Below are 18,305 nucleotides of genomic sequence, written 5' to 3' on the forward strand. Positions count from 1 at the left end.
TTTCTGCAGAATGTATGTGGTTTTTTATACAAAATATGGTCGTGGGAGTGTACTTTAACTTCAAAACAAAATATACCTAATATCTGTCTTATAAAGGCAGTCTGACAGGACTACAACATGTTGAAACGAGTCCATTATGTGCAACACATACTTGAAAAACATCCCATCAGCTCTATGTAACATTTATCCCAGTCCTTCTGTATCTTGTAATTCAAATTCTCTGCTAATTATAAGGTACTGAACACAGAATTCTTACACAATAGAGGTTCAAACATTCAAACTTAAATATTAAAACCCAAAAAAGTTTAATCCACACTGCATACATTTCCAATGGAAGACAATATGGACAAATAAATTAGCAATTTTATCTCTCTTTAACGCATTTTGACCAGTACTGAAGAATTCTGTGTTCAAAAACATCCCTCTCAATCAGTTCAATTCAAAATCAACCAAAGAATCATGGTTCCTAGTCTAATAACAGCCTTATTTGTAAAATATTTTATTAACTTCTCACAAAGAGCAACCTACATTATACATGCAAGTTCTCCAAAGCCAACTCTTTTCTTCTTAGAACAGAAGCTAAAGAGTTTCCATTATCCCTAAGCCCACGACATGCATGACGCTACCATTATTATTATCTGCTGTGTGGTGATCTAATGTCATCAAGAGTTACAACAACAATCTTTCATTTCCAATGTAAGTCATTACAAAAACTCTGTTGACTTATCAATTTAATGCTTCCAAATTTAAATTACTTTTGTTAAGACTTAAAAAAAAAATAAAGAGGACCAATTAATGACATATGGTCAACAACCTGTCACACCAATCAGTCAATCAAGAAACGTTACAATACTTGGGAGTTATCACTGTAAAAATGCATTAGCTGTAGGGGTAAGGTTGGAAAAGCTGCTTCTTCGATCAGCTACATAGCTTTTAAATATGTATTTAAAAAAACAGCTCTCATTTGTGCTGCATAACAACTACAAAAACATCAAACCAAATTCAATTATTACACATATGTTGGGACAGAAGGTGTAATTTGCTAATGGTATTATGAAGCATCTGTCTGAACTTGTGAGTTGAAGGGAATGGGTAAAATGAACTTCAAAGTCGAATCGAAAATCTCTAAGACTTGAAAAAGAAAATCTCTGCAAACAATTACAAACATACGCACATAACACGCACACTCACAAACATTCGCGCGCACTACGAACTATGACTAAGTAATAGCTTTAACCTTTTACACTAGCTGTAATTAAAATCATTTGAGGACGAGTTTGTCACTTTTTTTTATCTACAACAATCAGCTCTGAGAGGGTATCTTCCCACCAGAATGTCCAAAATGATTCAAATTGCATATGATGCGATTAGGACAAAAGCCCACAAAGAGAACTTTTTCGAAATAACTGGATGCACTGACGATAAACACACACGACCACGCAACTTCTTCGAAGTGGAACGTGTTCGTAATTTATTCACATGTGTTATATTATTGTTGGGATATAACAGAGCCAATCTTGTCCTCGTACTCTTTCAATCAGAGACATCACTAAGACACAGCATTCAACAAGTTTTTCACAGTATGGTAGATGTGTGGTGAGGAGATTGTAACTAGTTTGTAACAGAAAAAAAGCTACAAGATATCTTATCACCAGCTGCAAATAATAACTTATGACAAAAAAAGCCACCAAAACAGATAACTTGATTCTGTCAACACAAAAACTTTATATTTCTTAAAAAAGTAACAAAGAAATGCAATGTTTTTAAATTGCAGAAATGCAACAGTCTCACTCACACCCTAAACAGGGAACTGAGCTGAAATGATTGAGACTTTCTAAGGTTAACTTAATGTATTTCAAAATGGTAAATCGGTTTAGTGCAGAAGTGGGGGATATAGGGACAGGCTTAGGATTCATCAAACACACATCCAATAATTATAATAATATTACTAATATAATTACATAGTTTAGAAAACAACATTATCATTACAACACACACAACCATTCTCACAATCACAACACAGTCTACCCCGCTTGCTGGTGCATGCACATTCACCCTATATGTAAACCTTCCCTTCCTATCCACGCACGCTTCGGCTCCATCCAACATCCTTATAATCTGTGACTCACATACACACGACAGAGACTCGTCTGAACCCACAATCGCAACCAAACATCACACCAACGGAACGCTGCTCCTCACAGAGGGCACTAGACAGCAAGAACACGAGACAATAACATGAGAGAAAAAAGTGTTTTCTTCTTTTCCATTTAGCACTCGTTCGCTCGGCTTTTGCTCGGCACCTCCGCACAGCATAGTCATAAAAAAATTAGGTTTTCAGGTACCTTTTGGTTGCTTGCTTAGATTTTAACTTTAAATTAACATAAAAGGGATCCAGTAATTGCAATGATGAGATGAGAAGCCGTACTGTACAATTTGCATCATGTCAAATAACCATCGAACATCCAGGATGTTCAACACGGGAGTGAAAAACGGATGAGCAAGAACACACTATGCCTGGCAGTAACAGAAGGTTATTTTAATTAAATTGAATTAAACATTCCTGACGTGAACTACAGTAGAAGCTGCTTTTGGAATCCCGTATATATTCACATAGCATGTGAATAATTCTAGCCCATCCCTCGACCTCTCCCACTAGTTTTATTGTAAGTGGTGTAGCAATTCATATTATCTGAAGTGAGCAGAAGATGTCAGCAGCCTAGACTATCTCGACTACTGGCATGATCGTGGAAGAATTTCCGGAGCAACCCTTCAAATGGTCCTGTGACATATCGGGTGAGTACCGAGAAATAGATCGAACAGCTGCAGTTCATCTTTCAGTAGGCTCTTGTATACAAATCATTATTTACCATACAAACTTAAAAAAGTTCTGCATTTTTACCTATTCTTTACGAAAAACCCAGATAAATATCAATACCAACTACACAGCATACATAATCGAGTCTTCAGTCCTGTCCAGTCGTTGGTTTCAAGATCACTGAAGCAATCCGGCAGATTGTGTGAACCCAGGTAGCTAGGTGATTCATTTTACCAATGGAATGGCTGCCAACCAGCAAGCCAGTTCCTGATTCAATCCTGCATCTCCTCTGGCATTTCATGAGGATTCAGGATGCCAGGAACAGACATCTGGATTCGGCGTTTCTCCTCTTGCGCCTGTTGTAATGCTGCCTCGCGTTCATCCAAGAAGAGATCAGAGTCGTCTTCACCCGTATATTCCTATAGGAGGCAAAATACATAATCAGTACATGTTGAAACAAGTTTTCTTGTGGCCAGTGGTCACCATTACAATTATGTTAATATTTACTTTATTAGCTTAACCACAATTTTAATGTTGTTGTTGTTGTCTAGTGCCTTGCATTTGGCAACGAAGCCATTAGCAGTCGTGCTTTCCAATACGGGGGTGTAAGGAGTAGCGATGCGCCTCCTATAGCCTCTCCTACCCAATTCCCAACCTCAACCTGCCCGTGGTACACCCTGCTTTTAACAGATGAGGATCTGGGGACCGAGTCACAGCGGTATAACTGTTTCATCTAAGATGGAGGAAATGCCATTTACATATGTGCTGGCCTATCACAGCACAACGGCGTCCCTCAGCGGCACATGAGGGAAAGGTCGGTGGATCTAAATAACATCTATTTAGTCCTCCCGGCTAGGTCCGAAGGACCCGTTGACCAACGACAGGTGGGGTCCCCCTTGCATAATGGGGGTTTACGTGGGTGATGTAACTGCCACATTGTAAAAACTGGTGCCCGTTAAGAAAACAGTTACATGAAAGCCACAACATACATGAGTATGAGTCCTAAAGATAAATATTCCGGAGTTAAAACTGTCCCCCAATCGGATCTCCGGGTGGGGACATCTTTAGGCAAATCTCACCATACCAATTCCAATACTTTAAGAATTCTACAGTGGAATGCAGGAGGCATGTCACAGTCTAAAAAGCTAGAGCTAATGAAAATATTAGAAGATCAGGATATAGATGTCTTCACAGTACAATTTTAATGTACTGCAGAGAAATTTTAATTAATTCATCTTTCATAAACGAAACAGAATGTAGATCTAGATTCATTTTCCAGGCTGAGAGGCCGTGGTCTGTTGGTTGGTTTTCTACACTACAAGAAATAGAATGTGTTCAAAACCAAGCTCTCAGGCTCATTACTGGTGGAATCAAAACAACTCCAATAGATTCTATGAGATTCCTCATTAATATTAACAGCATTAAAATGACACTAGAAGAAAAGCACTGATCCAATATGAAAAACTTATCAGATTACCAGGAAACAATTGGCATTCATAAAGTCCTCTCTGTAGATTAAAAGCTCAAAAAAGTTTCATATCCATGGTTCAAAAATCAAAACAGAAAACCAACATCCCGAATTTAAAAGAAAACTTACAAATTAAACCAAACCCTTTAATAGTAGAAAAGTTTTCCGGGCTATGAGGCCGTGGTCTGTTGGTTGTGAGACCAAACGCTTCGTTCACTGCTGCGGTGAACATCTTCAGTGGTGTCTATTGCTGGTGCGGCTGGTTCTACTGCGTGTGCCGATTACAGTCTGCGCTGGCTGCATCGTTGTATATATAGCGCGGGAGGGGGGGGGGGGGGCTTGCTGTTGTCGCCTCGGTCCGCGCTCGAATGTGCTTCGCGGGCGGGTTTGCTGTTTTCCACGCGCTCCGCGTCCGGGGTTGTGTTGTTTAATTGTGCAGCCAGCGCAGACTGTAATCGGCACACGCAGTAGAACCAGCCGCACCAGCAATAGACACCACTGAAGATGTTCACCGCAGCAGTGAACGAAACGTTTGGTCTCACAACCAACAGACCACGGCCTCATAGCCCGGAAAACTTTTCTACTATTGACGCCGGCCGTGAAAGCCTACACTCCAATACAAACCCTTTAACCCTATTAAATATAGAGTATAATCTAAATTTAACAGAAGGAATACTGAAATCAGAAGTAAACACTGAAATCAGAAGTAAACACTGAAATAATGAAGCAATTGTCTTTAGAGACAATTAATATTAGGTATCCTCCACAAAACTGGCTTCATTTATACACCGACAGATCCTTGATCTCCAGAGAACAAGGTGCTGGTGCAGATGTTACGTGCTGTCTCTTCTCACTTTATAGATCTCTTGGATATGGAACAACAAGTTTTGATGGAGAAATCATTGCAATAAGTGAAAGTCTCAGGAATCTTCTATGCCATAATCAGTAAATTTAAAAATGCAGTTATATTGTCAGACTCCAAAGCAGCTATTCTATCAATAGTCTTTAAACAAACACCTTCATCTCAAACAGAAATAACTAAAATGCTCTCTCAGTTAATAACACTCAATAAAAGAATTGTATTCCAATGGATACCATCCCATTGTGGAATCCTGGGAAACGAGAATGCGGATGCTTTAGCAAAGAAGGGCAGCACTGCTACTAACAAACCTGTTACTAAATCTACTTATTACTCTGTGAAAAGATTTATTAAATCTACATACTTAGACTTCAACAAACAAAATTTGATAATACAATCTCAAGGGAAAAAATGGAACTCTCTGCATCATAATCCACAGTTACTTCCCGATTTACCACGAAAATCGTCTGTAACTGCATTTAGATTGGCAAAAGGCCATGACTGTTTGGCCAAACACCTGCATAGAATTGGAATATATCAGTCCCCTAACTCCCATTGAGCAACTCAAGAAATGGATTCGGAACACCTCAAAATCTGCGCTTCAATGGCTGACCATGATAACATCTTTGAAAAATATTGGAGTGCAAGGGGTCAAATGACTTTATTGTCAAACGTCTGGCATTAGAAAACAACAACAACATATCAGTAATGCATAATAGCGTAAAAAATACTAAAAGTTTTCGTAACCTTATGACAGTTCTAAATGGCGACCATGTGATATGAAGAGCAGTGTAGCCAACGTCGCAACTATGAAGATAAACCTCTTTAACATATCTCTAATGTCTGCTTGTTTATATATGAATGAAAACTTTTACGCGCTGTAGGAACAGAGAATTTCACACTTTCCTACTTACACTCATCCAACACCCCTTTGAAACAGGCGAGTTCAAGTGGTAAATAATTTAAAGATATTGCCTCTACACATTGTTTGTAAGGCCTAAGTGACAACTTAACTGATGCAACCTGATCTAATCCAGGAACATAACGGGGTTTTCAGTCATGAACATTGTAAGGAGTAAACACAATATGTGGCATGTGTGATCCACAAAAACTGCTCACATTTTCGTCCGATTCTTCCTTTTTACACGAATGACTGTTTTTTTTTTTTTTTTGGCCTAGACAAAAGTGCCATTGTTTTGGTATTGCCGGTTATATGCGGGATTTTACTGTATTTTTAAATTTGTGTTGTATTTTCATTTAAATCAGGGGAAAACGTCAGCAGATTCCAGGAATAATAATAATAATAATAATAATAATTTATAACTTGCATATGATATGTCATTACATAAAACAATCATAGCTCTATGTGTGAAGTATCATCAGTAAGACAGAAAATCATGATAAACTACAAAAAACTAGGTAAAAAAAACTGTAATTTGAGATATAGTATATCACATATAATATGAGCAGACTTTAACCAAAAACGTGCATATTATTTCAAAACATTTATAGTACCTGAAAATAACCCACAAGAAATAATATCAGGAAGTATACAATGGTAGAATTTTATAAAACTAATATATTTCTATTACAATGTTGGCTCTGAGAATTGGGTTATATAAACAATAGGTCTGAGAATAGTGAAAACTGATATACACAACCTCAGGGACCAGGTTACTTATATCCGGGAAATATTAAACATATTCAATTTAAACTCATAAAAACTGCAGATTACTGACATCACTCTATAATACTGCACGTATTAACCCCCCAAAATATTCAATACAATACTAATGCCCACGTGCATCAATGTCGGTTAGTGTAACCATCGGTTAAAATTGTCACCTAATCCCTGATTAAGCATTTTTACAGTGGATCGACCTGGGTTACCACTTAAATAGCAGGTTAACCACAGTAATCTCTAACCAGCCAAATATGAGCGGTTAAAGGAGATAACCAGTGATTAGTAGAGCAAGTAAAGCAAAATGGCGGCCAGATCCACAACAGATTATTTCGAAGACGATTATTATTGTACAGTACTTGAATTACTTGGATAGAGCGTGAGCGTGAAGGTTCTTTAGTGGAAAGAGAGAATTCTTACGAGGAATTGGGTGACAGAAAATTTCAGGAGGGATTTCGTTTATCAAAATCTACAAATGGATCACTTGAAATAACACAAGAATAATCATATTTCTCCTACGGATCGGCTGCTTATATTACGATTCTATGTAACTGTTATTTTCTGTATTTTAAGAGGAAATACTCGAATACCGGTATCTCTTTCTCTATGTCACTGGCTGAACAAAGAGAGGTTATGGATGGATCTTAGGATAATGCACAATTCCCTGGTGTAAATGGGATCCAAGATCGTACACTCATTCCTACCAATCTTCTGCATCCTTTTCCTTTATGGATATTCCATCTTTTTTATATAATACATTTAAATCTAGTAATTAAGTCTATCGATACTTCAACCTAACATTGGGATATAATCATTTTTGGATTCAATTTTCCATTTTGTACGATTTTAACCTAACAGTACTAACAAACAAAGAAATGGAACTCACAAATATAACAGCGCCCAAAGGCAAACAAATGCAACGCGAAAATGTAGGATATGTTCATTTCGATGTAGAACATAATGAGCACAGTCGTTTTTAGACGTTGACTATTATCTTTGCAGCAGTATGGATGCTTTCCTTTAGTCATTTTGTACAAATAATGTATCATCATAGACTTTACTCCGGTTAAATGAGATGTCAGCTAGCCATGTTTTAGTAATCGGTGATTATGAATGGTGCACATAAATTACATTTTAACCACAGCTACTGTTTAACCATCGTTTCGTAATCTATGATTACTGCGTTTTTAATCAATGTTGATGCACTTCGCCATAAATGTCAAACCAATAGGATTAATAAGATGTCGGTCACATAGGAGGAAGATGAATATGATGTTGATGATGAAGAGGGATGACAAAATACCCGAAACAGTATGGTCTTACCCTAATCTGAACAAGGAAGTCACGCAGATGTTCTTTGAAAGCAGGGATGTCTTGATCAAGGTTGAAGAGTCCCTGAACCGTTATCTTGATCTGGTTGTCACTCAAATGAGGAAATGCTGCTCGCAAAAGACTTGCTACAAACTCTTGAACATAGAGTGTGTTATCAGAAGTTGGACCCAGGGGAACTGTGATGCGACCCAACTCCACCAGACTGAACATGTATGCCAAGATTGTGGCATGCATTGTCAAACCTAAATTAAAAAAGAAAACAAATTTATAAATAGAACCACCTTCAGTATTGTCAGTATGTAAATATGGCACATATATACAGTAGAACTTGGTTATAGCGACATCCAAGGGACCTTAAAAATTATGTTCTTATAAACGAGTGTCATAGTAACCGAGATTCACATTATCAATCTAGTTTTTTTTTTTTGTGTTATAATTTATTTATTTATTTATTTATTCTGGTGTAGTTAAGGCCATCAGGCCTTCTCTTCCACAACACCAGGAATACAAATACAATAACAGAAATAAAAAGGAAAAAAAAAAAACACTATAAACGAAGTAAAGTCACACAAAAATATACACAGGTTGCAATCACACAAACTTTAAATGAGTGATTAAGTATAATTAATTGTATCCTAATTAACTAACATAAACAAGAAACTTGCGATTTTAATCTGGAGTAAAAAAAAAAACAAATCGACACTTCTAGCAATATCTAAAAAGCATTAAACAAGACAAAATTTTCCAATTTAATTTTGAATTGTGATAAAGTCCGGCAGTCCCTGACATCATTAGGTAGCGAATTCCAGAGACGAGGTATTTCTACAGTGTAGGAGGATGAGTATAGAGACGTTCTATGATGAGGGATAGAAAGAAGTGCTTGATGTCAGTTTCGAAGAGTTGTAAGAAATTGAAAGCGCGATAAGAGATAATTCGGAGTAGAAGTATGCATGATTCTAAATAGAAGAGACAGTGAATGTATTGTTCTTCGTTCCTTCAGACGCACCCATGAAAGTAACTGGAGGGAAGGTGTTATATGGTCAAATTTACGAGTATTGCAGATGAATCGTATGCACACATTATGAACACGTTGTAGTCTCTCAGCTAAGAGTGAACTTACATTAGTTAGTAAGGAATCGCAATAATCAAAATGGGGCATTACAAGCGTCTGAATAAGATTCTTTTTTAGACTAAGTGGTAGAAATTCTTTCATATGAAACAAAGAGTGAAGTTGAGAAAATATTTTTTTGCAAGTGTGTGTTACTTGGGTGTTCCAATTTAGATCGCTATCCATAAAAATGCCAAGATTTTTAACTGTTTCACTGTATTTAACAATAATCCCATTCAATGTTATATGTGGTATAGTATCACTATCAAGAGTACTTCGTAGACGATTATGTCCCATTACGATTGCTTGCGATTTCTCTGGATTTAACCTTAATCCAAATTTGTGTGACCACAGTGCAATCGAATTTAAGTCTTCGTTTTTATTTTATTTACTGCGTCACTAGTCTCATCAGGGTGGAAATGCAAATAAATTTGCAAGTCGTCAGCATACATATGGTATTTGCAGTGTTTTATCATTTTAGTCACGTCATTAATATAAATCATGAAGAGTAAAGGTCCGAGAACTGATCCTTGTTGAATTCCAGATTTCACGACACACCATCTTGAAGAATAATCGCATGCAATGACACATTGTTGACGTTCGCGAAGGTAGGATTCAAACCAAGTAACAGAACTTTCAGAAAGATGCAGAAGTCTTAATTTACATAATAGAAGGTCCGTGTCAACTGTATCAAATGCCTTACTGAAGTCAAGTAATGTCAGTAATGTTAATTTACGTTCATCTGTGGCTTCACGTATATCCTCATTCACTTTTAGTAGTGCTGTAGTCGTACTATGTCCATTTCTGAACCCGGATTGGTATTCGTCCAGTAAGGCATGTTCGGTTAGATAGTTCATTAGTTGTTTGTGAACAATACGTTCCAGAGCTTTTGATAGGGCAGGTAGGATACTAATTGGACGGAAATCATTTGCACATAATGGGGTTTTAATTTTAGGGATCGGACGGATAAAGGCTTTCTTCCAGAGGTTCGGGTAGGTAGAAGTTATGAGTGAGGCGTTGAATATATGTGTTAATGTCGGCAGTATTATGTCCAATATTTTCTTCAATAATATTATACTAATATTATCCACACCTTCAGCTTTAGAAGTAATACGTTTTATTGCCGCTCTCACTTCAGTTTCTGTGACATAAGTGAAGAAAAATATTTCTCTATCCGGAATTGGAGTCATTTGTAATTCGTTAACTGTCTGCTGTTTATCGACCGTATCCAAGGTTATTGACTGTACCGTTGCAAAATGGTCATTTAGTTCGTCAAGAGAAACTGGCACACTGTCTACCTGAGTCCTGGGATTTCCTAAGCCAATTGTCCGTAAGTTTCTCCACAGTTTGGAAGGGTCAGCTCCCCCCCTTCAAGATGTTATGAAAATGTCTCAGTTTTGCGTTTCTAATGGCTTGAGTAGTTCTGTTACGTAAGAGTTTATAATAATTATAAGAGATTTCTGTCTTGTCATGTTTAAACGTTTTGTATGCAGTGTTTCTGTCCGTAATCATACTACGTATGTCAGCAGTCATCATGGTGCTGGTGTTCTTTTTATGCGTTTAGATTTGATAGGAGCATGCTTGTCATATAAATTTATAATATACTCATTTAGTTTAACAAGTTTCTCGTCAACAGTATGTAAGGTCCATATTGAGTCTCAGGGAATCTTTATTGCGTCTTCAAGTAGTTGGGTTTCATCAATACGTTTCAAGTCACGATACTTTATGAGTTTAGGTGTGGGCTTGGGACACTTCAAAGAATATACTAGATAAATAATATCGTGGTACGAAATTCCCGAAGCCGCACATTGTCCATGTTTTTGTACTTTGTCTGCATTCTTCGTAATAATTAAGTCTAATAGGGATTCGGAAGATTGGGTATGGTGGGTTGGTTCAAGGGGAAGGACTGCTAGATCAAGAGCCTGGAACATGGTCAATAGATGTCTAGTGTAGTTCGAATCAGAGGCCAACAAATTTGTGTTAAGATCACCCATTATTAAGACGTGTTCATAATCTGTGATGAATTCCAATAACGATCTCTCGATCTCCGCAATATCGTTAATCTTCGGGGGTTGGTAAATTACACAAATAAGGCATTTCTGAAAGCTTGTCAATACTTCTACAAATAGCATTTCAGGTTTTCCGGCATACTCGCCAGGAGATGTGTGTATTATTCTGGGATTGAGTTTGGTGGAAAATGAAAAATAACAAACTTGATTAGGCTTATTTTAGATTTATGTAAAGTCTATCATGAACATAACAAAATACACGTAGGCCTACAATTATAAATACAATATTCTGTATTAAAACAGTTTGTTCAGTACTCACCAAACTACTTTACTTAGAAGGGATGTAATCAGTCATTTTACTCTGTTGTCTTCTACTTGCCCAATACACACTTTCTAGGACTAAATTACGTTCTATGTTCATAATTTCAGTTGCAATTTCACTGCTCCCTTCCCTAGCTTCATAGAACATGTTCATAATTCTAATGACTTCTAAAGCGTCAATCACTTCTTTTATTGGCCATACTGCGTTAAATACGTGCACTTAGTGAAAACTTCCTATGGAAACTGATCAAATACCGCATGAATTCGGGCAGGTTACAATGGGGTGGGGAATCCGCCTGCATTCCAGAGGTCTATGACAGAAGGAGACTGTAAAGAATTTGTCAGGGTCAGATTTCAACAAAATATTTCTTAAAATACTTTGGTTCTTAGAAAATCTTATTCCAAACTGAGGTTGAAAATGACGTTATATGCGAGGTAGACGCATATGCGTTTGTCGTATTAAGCAAGGTAGGAAAGCATATGTCTTATGGGGAGTTTGTTGGGTCCACAGAATATTTGATGTGATAGGCGAGGTGTCGCACAAAACGAGGTCGCTACAACCAAGTTCTACTGTACATACATATATTATAGTACAGATAATGCCAATTTTTTAATATTAGTCAGGACAGGAAAGTAAATAATAGGTAAGTAATCTATCGCATGAGTTTTGTAATTTCAAACTCTAATGTACACATAACCACAAAATGTATATTGAAAAGTCAACTGGAAAGCTGCAGCTATATTGCAGCTGCAAAAGGAGCGTCTTGTGTGTGAACAGACTCGCAACCTCCAGCTGCAACTTTTGCAGCACTCAGGTTGCACAGCACGAAAAGTAGTATGCAGCGCGCTACTTTTGGCTTACGTGTGAACACGACATGCAACTTTTGGCAGCTGCAGTACAAAAGTTGCACAGCAAAAGTAGCAACGTGTGATTGTACCCTTAGTAATCAGAACACATTTTTTGTATGTGCATTTTAGCATATATGACGGATATACCTACCAGCTGTGTGAGATGTGTCTGTGACTACAGAAAAGATGTGCTGCAGAATATCCGTGAAGTATGTCTGATAGAAACTCTGAGCCGCTTGGTCATGTTGTTCCACATTCTGTAAAAGCTGATACAGAATCTGTAACATAAGAATGCAATTGCTTTCATTATTATTATTATTATTATTATTATTATTATTATTATTATTATTATTATTTCAGTACGTAGCATTGAGATTTTTCCCTCTTTGGTGATAAATGGTATTAGTTGGCAACACTGAAGAGACAGCCAAATTACACTTTTAGGAACTGCACTTACGTGATCCTCACAATAGTTTCTCTCCATGGTGTCTAAACCTAGAAATTTGATGTATTAAAAGTTACTACCATTAACTAAGATCTGACAACAAGGCACTCCACGTGTGGTGATGAAGAGCTAAATGGCAGTTAAAATACGGCATGGTTCCAATTTCAAAGACTTGAACAACAATAATGACACAATAACAAAAATTTTTTACATGCTGCTTGTCCATAAAGAAAACGAGACTACTATACACATGAAAGCAAACTGTGGAGACACAGACAGAGACCACAATAACTGATTACTTGGGGGGGGGGGGGGGGGGGGGAATTCTCGGAAAGATACTTTGTCCAAAACCTATCTAACAGAATATAGGAAATCAGATAGGAGTTATACATCTTCTATAATAATGCAGCACAGTCAACTTATACAAGTATTAGGAGACTAGTTAGAAAATCTGTGAGAATGGAAGATGGACACATCCCCAAAAATGTTTGAGGAACACTTGAAGGAGAAAAAACTCCACATTACACTACACAAACACACCCCCACAGGAAACAAAACAAAAAGCGCCAAGACCAGCAACAACCAGTTCTGAAGATGGCCAATAGCAGGCTGAAACATGTTAACAAGGTAATATAAAATTTAACACAAGAAAGACAAATAATACGTTTTCAGAAGTGATATAATGTTAAAAGTTGTTATGTAATCAAGGTGTATAGAAAAAACGAGTAGGAAGACCTCATAGCTGATACGAAGAGACTGTTCAGAAAGATGGTGCCAACCTGATCTAGGAAAAAATTGGAAAGGCAACAGCCCAAAAATGGGCTAAATGCCACATACAGGATGATTAAAAAATTGTTAATACTTATATCGGTGATTCAGTTGATAATTATAATATGGCTGTACTGAGCCCATTTCTGTGTTAATTTGTTTATGCTCGACCATGTCGAATTGTAGTAATTATACACCTGGTAGCAGTCCTTTAATGCATGTCATTAAAGTACACCTATTCATTAAAGTTCAGGTTTTCGATTATTCTCGGATACGCAATCGAAAGACAACTAGCAAAACGTCACGCAGGCTGGAAATCCAATCCTGTCGCAGAAGGTTATGTTGTTATTATAATAATTAGCGTTAATTGTAAATAATATTCAAATAAATTCAATTTGTCATCTCGTTTTTCAATGTCGAGTTCAATTTCAAGGTTATATCAAGTTTAACATTTATCTTGCTCTCTAGATTATATCAAAGTCGTCGACATTCGTTGCCAGGAAAAAATCAATACTTTCGCGTCTGCACACATCTCACAATTTACGAGATTGCACAAGGTCAGTTTGCTCCCCAGTCACATAAGAATAACATGAATACTTATGAATAATTTCAAGTTAGAAATATGGTCGAGCATAAAAAGTCGTATGAAATTTGCCTATAATGGAATTAAGATGTTCGTATGAAAATTATGAAACTCGCTTGCTCTCGTTTCATAAACATCCTCGCATCTTAATTACTATCATTATAGGCTCGTTGCATAATGTACTATTAAAATATACATAGTACATCACAGAACGTCATAATATTTTCATGTAGACAAACTTAAGTCCATTGTGTAATATGTAAGTGTATATTTGAATCACAATATATTCACCCATATAAGTGTTAACATTTTTTTCTATATAAACGTTATGAGTGGCCATCATTGTCACTATCATTTAAAACAACTACGTTTGTTCTGATGCAAGAAGAAAAATCTGAAAGAACTTTAACTCTCCTGGCATCATAGTGTTATTTGCACTATTTTTGACAATGAAATTCTGCAGTTTGAATTTGACTGCAACCACAATGTCCATTTCTCACCTGTAAGCCTGTATCTGCCACATTCCTCATCGTATGTTTAAAGGCCCAGATAATGGAATCTAATACCAACTTGAACTGAGCCGGTGGGATACTTAGGAATGCAGGAAAGCAATGGTTATTCACAGCCTGAAAATAAGCCATACTCCAATTAGTCATTTATATTACTCACATAATTATAAGACAAAATAGAATATATAGACGGGCAAATTCAATTTTATATCCACACTTATCCCAATAACTTTGTAGAACCTCATTTATTATATTAGTCTGAAGTTCAAGCCTATTATACCGTATTACTCACATAATAGAAGAAATTTTTTTCCCCCCAAATTTTTGGAACAAAACCACAGGATGTATATTTTATGTGAGGAAAAAATTTTGGAATAAAATTAGAGCTACCAGACGTATTTCATATACATTTGCTGGATAGTTGCCACTTTTTGGGCCACAAAATGCATTTTTTCATTTATTTGGCATTTCCTAAGTGCTTGTTTTTGTTTTCACCAGTTAAGCACATTGCAATCAGACAATGTAAACTCTCGACCAGTGACCACGCTCTCAGACTCATTATTGGTGGAATCAAAACAACTCCAATAGATTCTATGAGATTCCTCACTAACATTAACAGCATCAAAATGACAATAGAAGAAAAAGCACTGATTCAATATGAAAAACTTATCAGATTACCAGGAAACAATTGGCATTCATACAGCCCTCTTTGTAGATTGAAAACTTAAAAAAGTTTCATATCCATTGTTCAAGAATTAAAACAGAAAATCATTATCCCGAATTTAAAAGAAAACTTACAAATTAAACCAAACCATTTAACTCTATTAAACATAGAATATAATCTAAATTTAACAGAAGAAATACTGAAATCAGAAGTAAACACTGAAATAATGAAACAATTGTCTTAGAGATAATTAATATTAGGTAACCCTCCACAAAACTGGCTTCATTTATACACCGACGGATCCTTGATCTCCAGAGAACAAGGTGCCGGTGCAGGTGTTACGTACTGTCTCTTCTCACTTTATAGATCTCTTCGATATGGAACAACAAGTTTTGATGGAGAAATCACTGAAATAAGTGAAAGTCTCAGGAATCTTCTATGCCATATCAATAAATTTAAGAATGCAGTTATATTGTCAGACTCCAAAGCAGCTATTCTATCAATAGTCTCTAAACACACACCTTCATCTCAAACAGCAGAAATAACTAAAATGCTCTCTCAATTAATATCACTCAATAAAAGAATTGTATTCCAATGGATACCATCCTATTATGGAATCCTGGGAAACGAGAATGCAGATGCTTTAGCAAAGAAGGGCAGCACTGCTACTTACAGACCTGTTACTAAATCTGTGTATTACTCTGTGAAAAGATTTATTAAATCTACGTACTTAGACTTCAACAAACAAAATTTGGTAACACAAACTCAAGGGAAAAAATGGAACTCTCTGCATCATAATCCACAGTTAATTCCCGATTTACCACGAAAATCGTCTGTAGCTGCATTTAGATTGGCAACAGGCCACGATTGTTTGGCCAAACACCTGCATAGAATTGGAATATATCAGTCCCCTAACTGTCCACTGTGCAACTCAAACCAAGAAATGGATTCGGAACACCTCAAAATCTGTGCTTCAGTGGCTGACCATGATAATATCTTTGAAAAATATTGGAGTGCAAGAGGTCAAATGACTTTATTGTCAAACGCCTGGCATTAGAAAACAACAACTTTCGTGAACTTCTACAAATTTAAACACTTGCGAGAACTTTAATATTTAGACTTCACTTTGTTCACTGTAAAACACCAGTAATGAGCACATGGGACACAAGTGACATTGTAACAGACAACACTCCCAAGACACAGTGCTGCCAACTTTGTTAGATATTTTCCTACTAACTCGTTGAACCTGCTAAACTGGTGGAAAAATCTGCCAGAAAAAATATTTTGTACTTAATTCTGTAACTCTGTTTACTGTGAAAAATTAATGTTTTTGATTCAATATTATGCACCATTTCAAAACTGAGATATAGCAATTTTGCCATAATTCATAAATTGTTCAGCAGATAAATAGAAAATTGTTATTTTTTCAATACCAGTCCCTTGTTTTTTTAATAAGTTATTTTACGATGCTTTATCAACATCTTCGGTTATTTAGCATCTGAATGAGGAAAGTTACCTAGCATTTGCTCATATTGGGTTGAGGGAAAACCCCGGAAAAAAACCTCAACCAGGTAACTTGCCTCGACAGGAATCGAACCCGGGCCACCTGGTTTTGCAGCCAGACACGCTAACCATTACTCCACAGGTGAGGACGTCCCTTGTTAAGTCACTCTTTTATAACATAACACTTCTCCTCTGCATGAATTAACGTGTAGAATTTCAATACTCTCTATATGAAAATTGATATTTCAGGTTTTCATCCACGTCTTCTTCTAGAAATATTCTGCTATTATTACTATTTAATACGAGAAAAATTCGTACCGGCACCGGGAATCGAACCCAGGACCTCTCAGCTCTGCACGCTGAGCGCTCTTTCCAACTGAGCTATGCTGGGACACGATCCACGGCGCCGGCCGAACCCCTCTCATAATGCTTTTACGGCCTTACTACCTGCATTTGAGACGATACAAGTCATATATGCAGGAGCGCATATTTAAATGACTTTGTGGCCATATTCAACATCAGTTTGTGACAACTGCTAACAGTTAATACATCTCGTATTAAATAGTAATAATACATATTGGCTACTTCATAGTAGCCGTGTAGTATTCAATGAGGTGGGTGAGACCTCATACAAAATGAATATGTGACGTATATTCTGCTATTTTCAGACATCTGTATAGTTCGATGTTAGCCCATTTTTATGCCACACTGAACAGTTTCATGTAACTTTGACTTTGTAATAACAAAAAATCTCCCATTCATCGTAAATTAGAAACTAGATTTTCTTCTAAAGAATGTGTAATTATTTTACTAGTTGAATAACACAGCCAGTTAATAATTTCACTGCTTAAAATAATATAATCAATTAACCAATGTAAAAAATCTGGCAGATTTTCGGCTGTTGGCTGACAGGGTTATTTTCCAGCTTTAATGAATCCAAATCTGCCAGATATCTGAGTGGCAATACTGCCAAGAGACAATTGACAATAATGATGCTATGATACTGTGATATTCGAAAAGTCTGTTTTCTGTATGTTAAAATGAACAAATTGGAAAGAGTTACACAATATGAGACCAACTGCCAAAAACCTGTTTTCGAGGTACTGATCACTGATATAAATCTCGTTTTTATTAATGCAAGTAGTATTGTAACGTTCATAATATTACAAAAAATAGCACAAATAATACTAAAAAAAAGGCTACCAATTTTTAATAACAGACAAGCAGTTGATTTAATATTGTAAAGCAAAATAAATGAATAAATTTTATTCAAGAAACGAATTTTGCTTATAAATAGCAACAAAATGCACATATCGCATTCTTTATTTCTTCCGAGTTAAATATCAGTAATTCAGTCAAGAACAGATTTGTGTAAATATCATAATTAG

The 18,305-nt window shown here is 36.4% G+C and overlaps 1 protein-coding gene across 4 annotated transcripts in view; it reads right to left on the reverse strand.

Moving 5' to 3' along the window:
• Positions 1-483: 483 nt before the first annotated feature.
• Positions 484-18,305, reverse strand: part of emb (exportin-1 emb) — a 76,792-nt gene continuing 58,970 nt past the window's right edge. For all 4 annotated transcript variants that reach the window (XM_069820245.1, XM_069820248.1, XM_069820249.1 and 1 more), the window contains exons 18-21: positions 14,742-14,867; positions 12,597-12,723; positions 8,150-8,400; positions 484-3,237 (exon numbers count right to left, since the gene is read on the reverse strand). In XM_069820245.1, coding sequence (XP_069676346.1) covers positions 3,091-3,237; positions 8,150-8,400; positions 12,597-12,723; positions 14,742-14,867 — 651 coding nt within the window. In that variant the 3' untranslated portion in view covers positions 484-3,090. The remainder of the gene's footprint in view (positions 3,238-8,149; positions 8,401-12,596; positions 12,724-14,741; positions 14,868-18,305) is intronic.

Source organism: Periplaneta americana, chromosome 3 (genome assembly GCF_040183065.1).
Source record: "Periplaneta americana isolate PAMFEO1 chromosome 3, P.americana_PAMFEO1_priV1, whole genome shotgun sequence".
NCBI lineage: Eukaryota > Metazoa > Arthropoda > Insecta > Blattodea > Blattidae > Periplaneta > Periplaneta americana.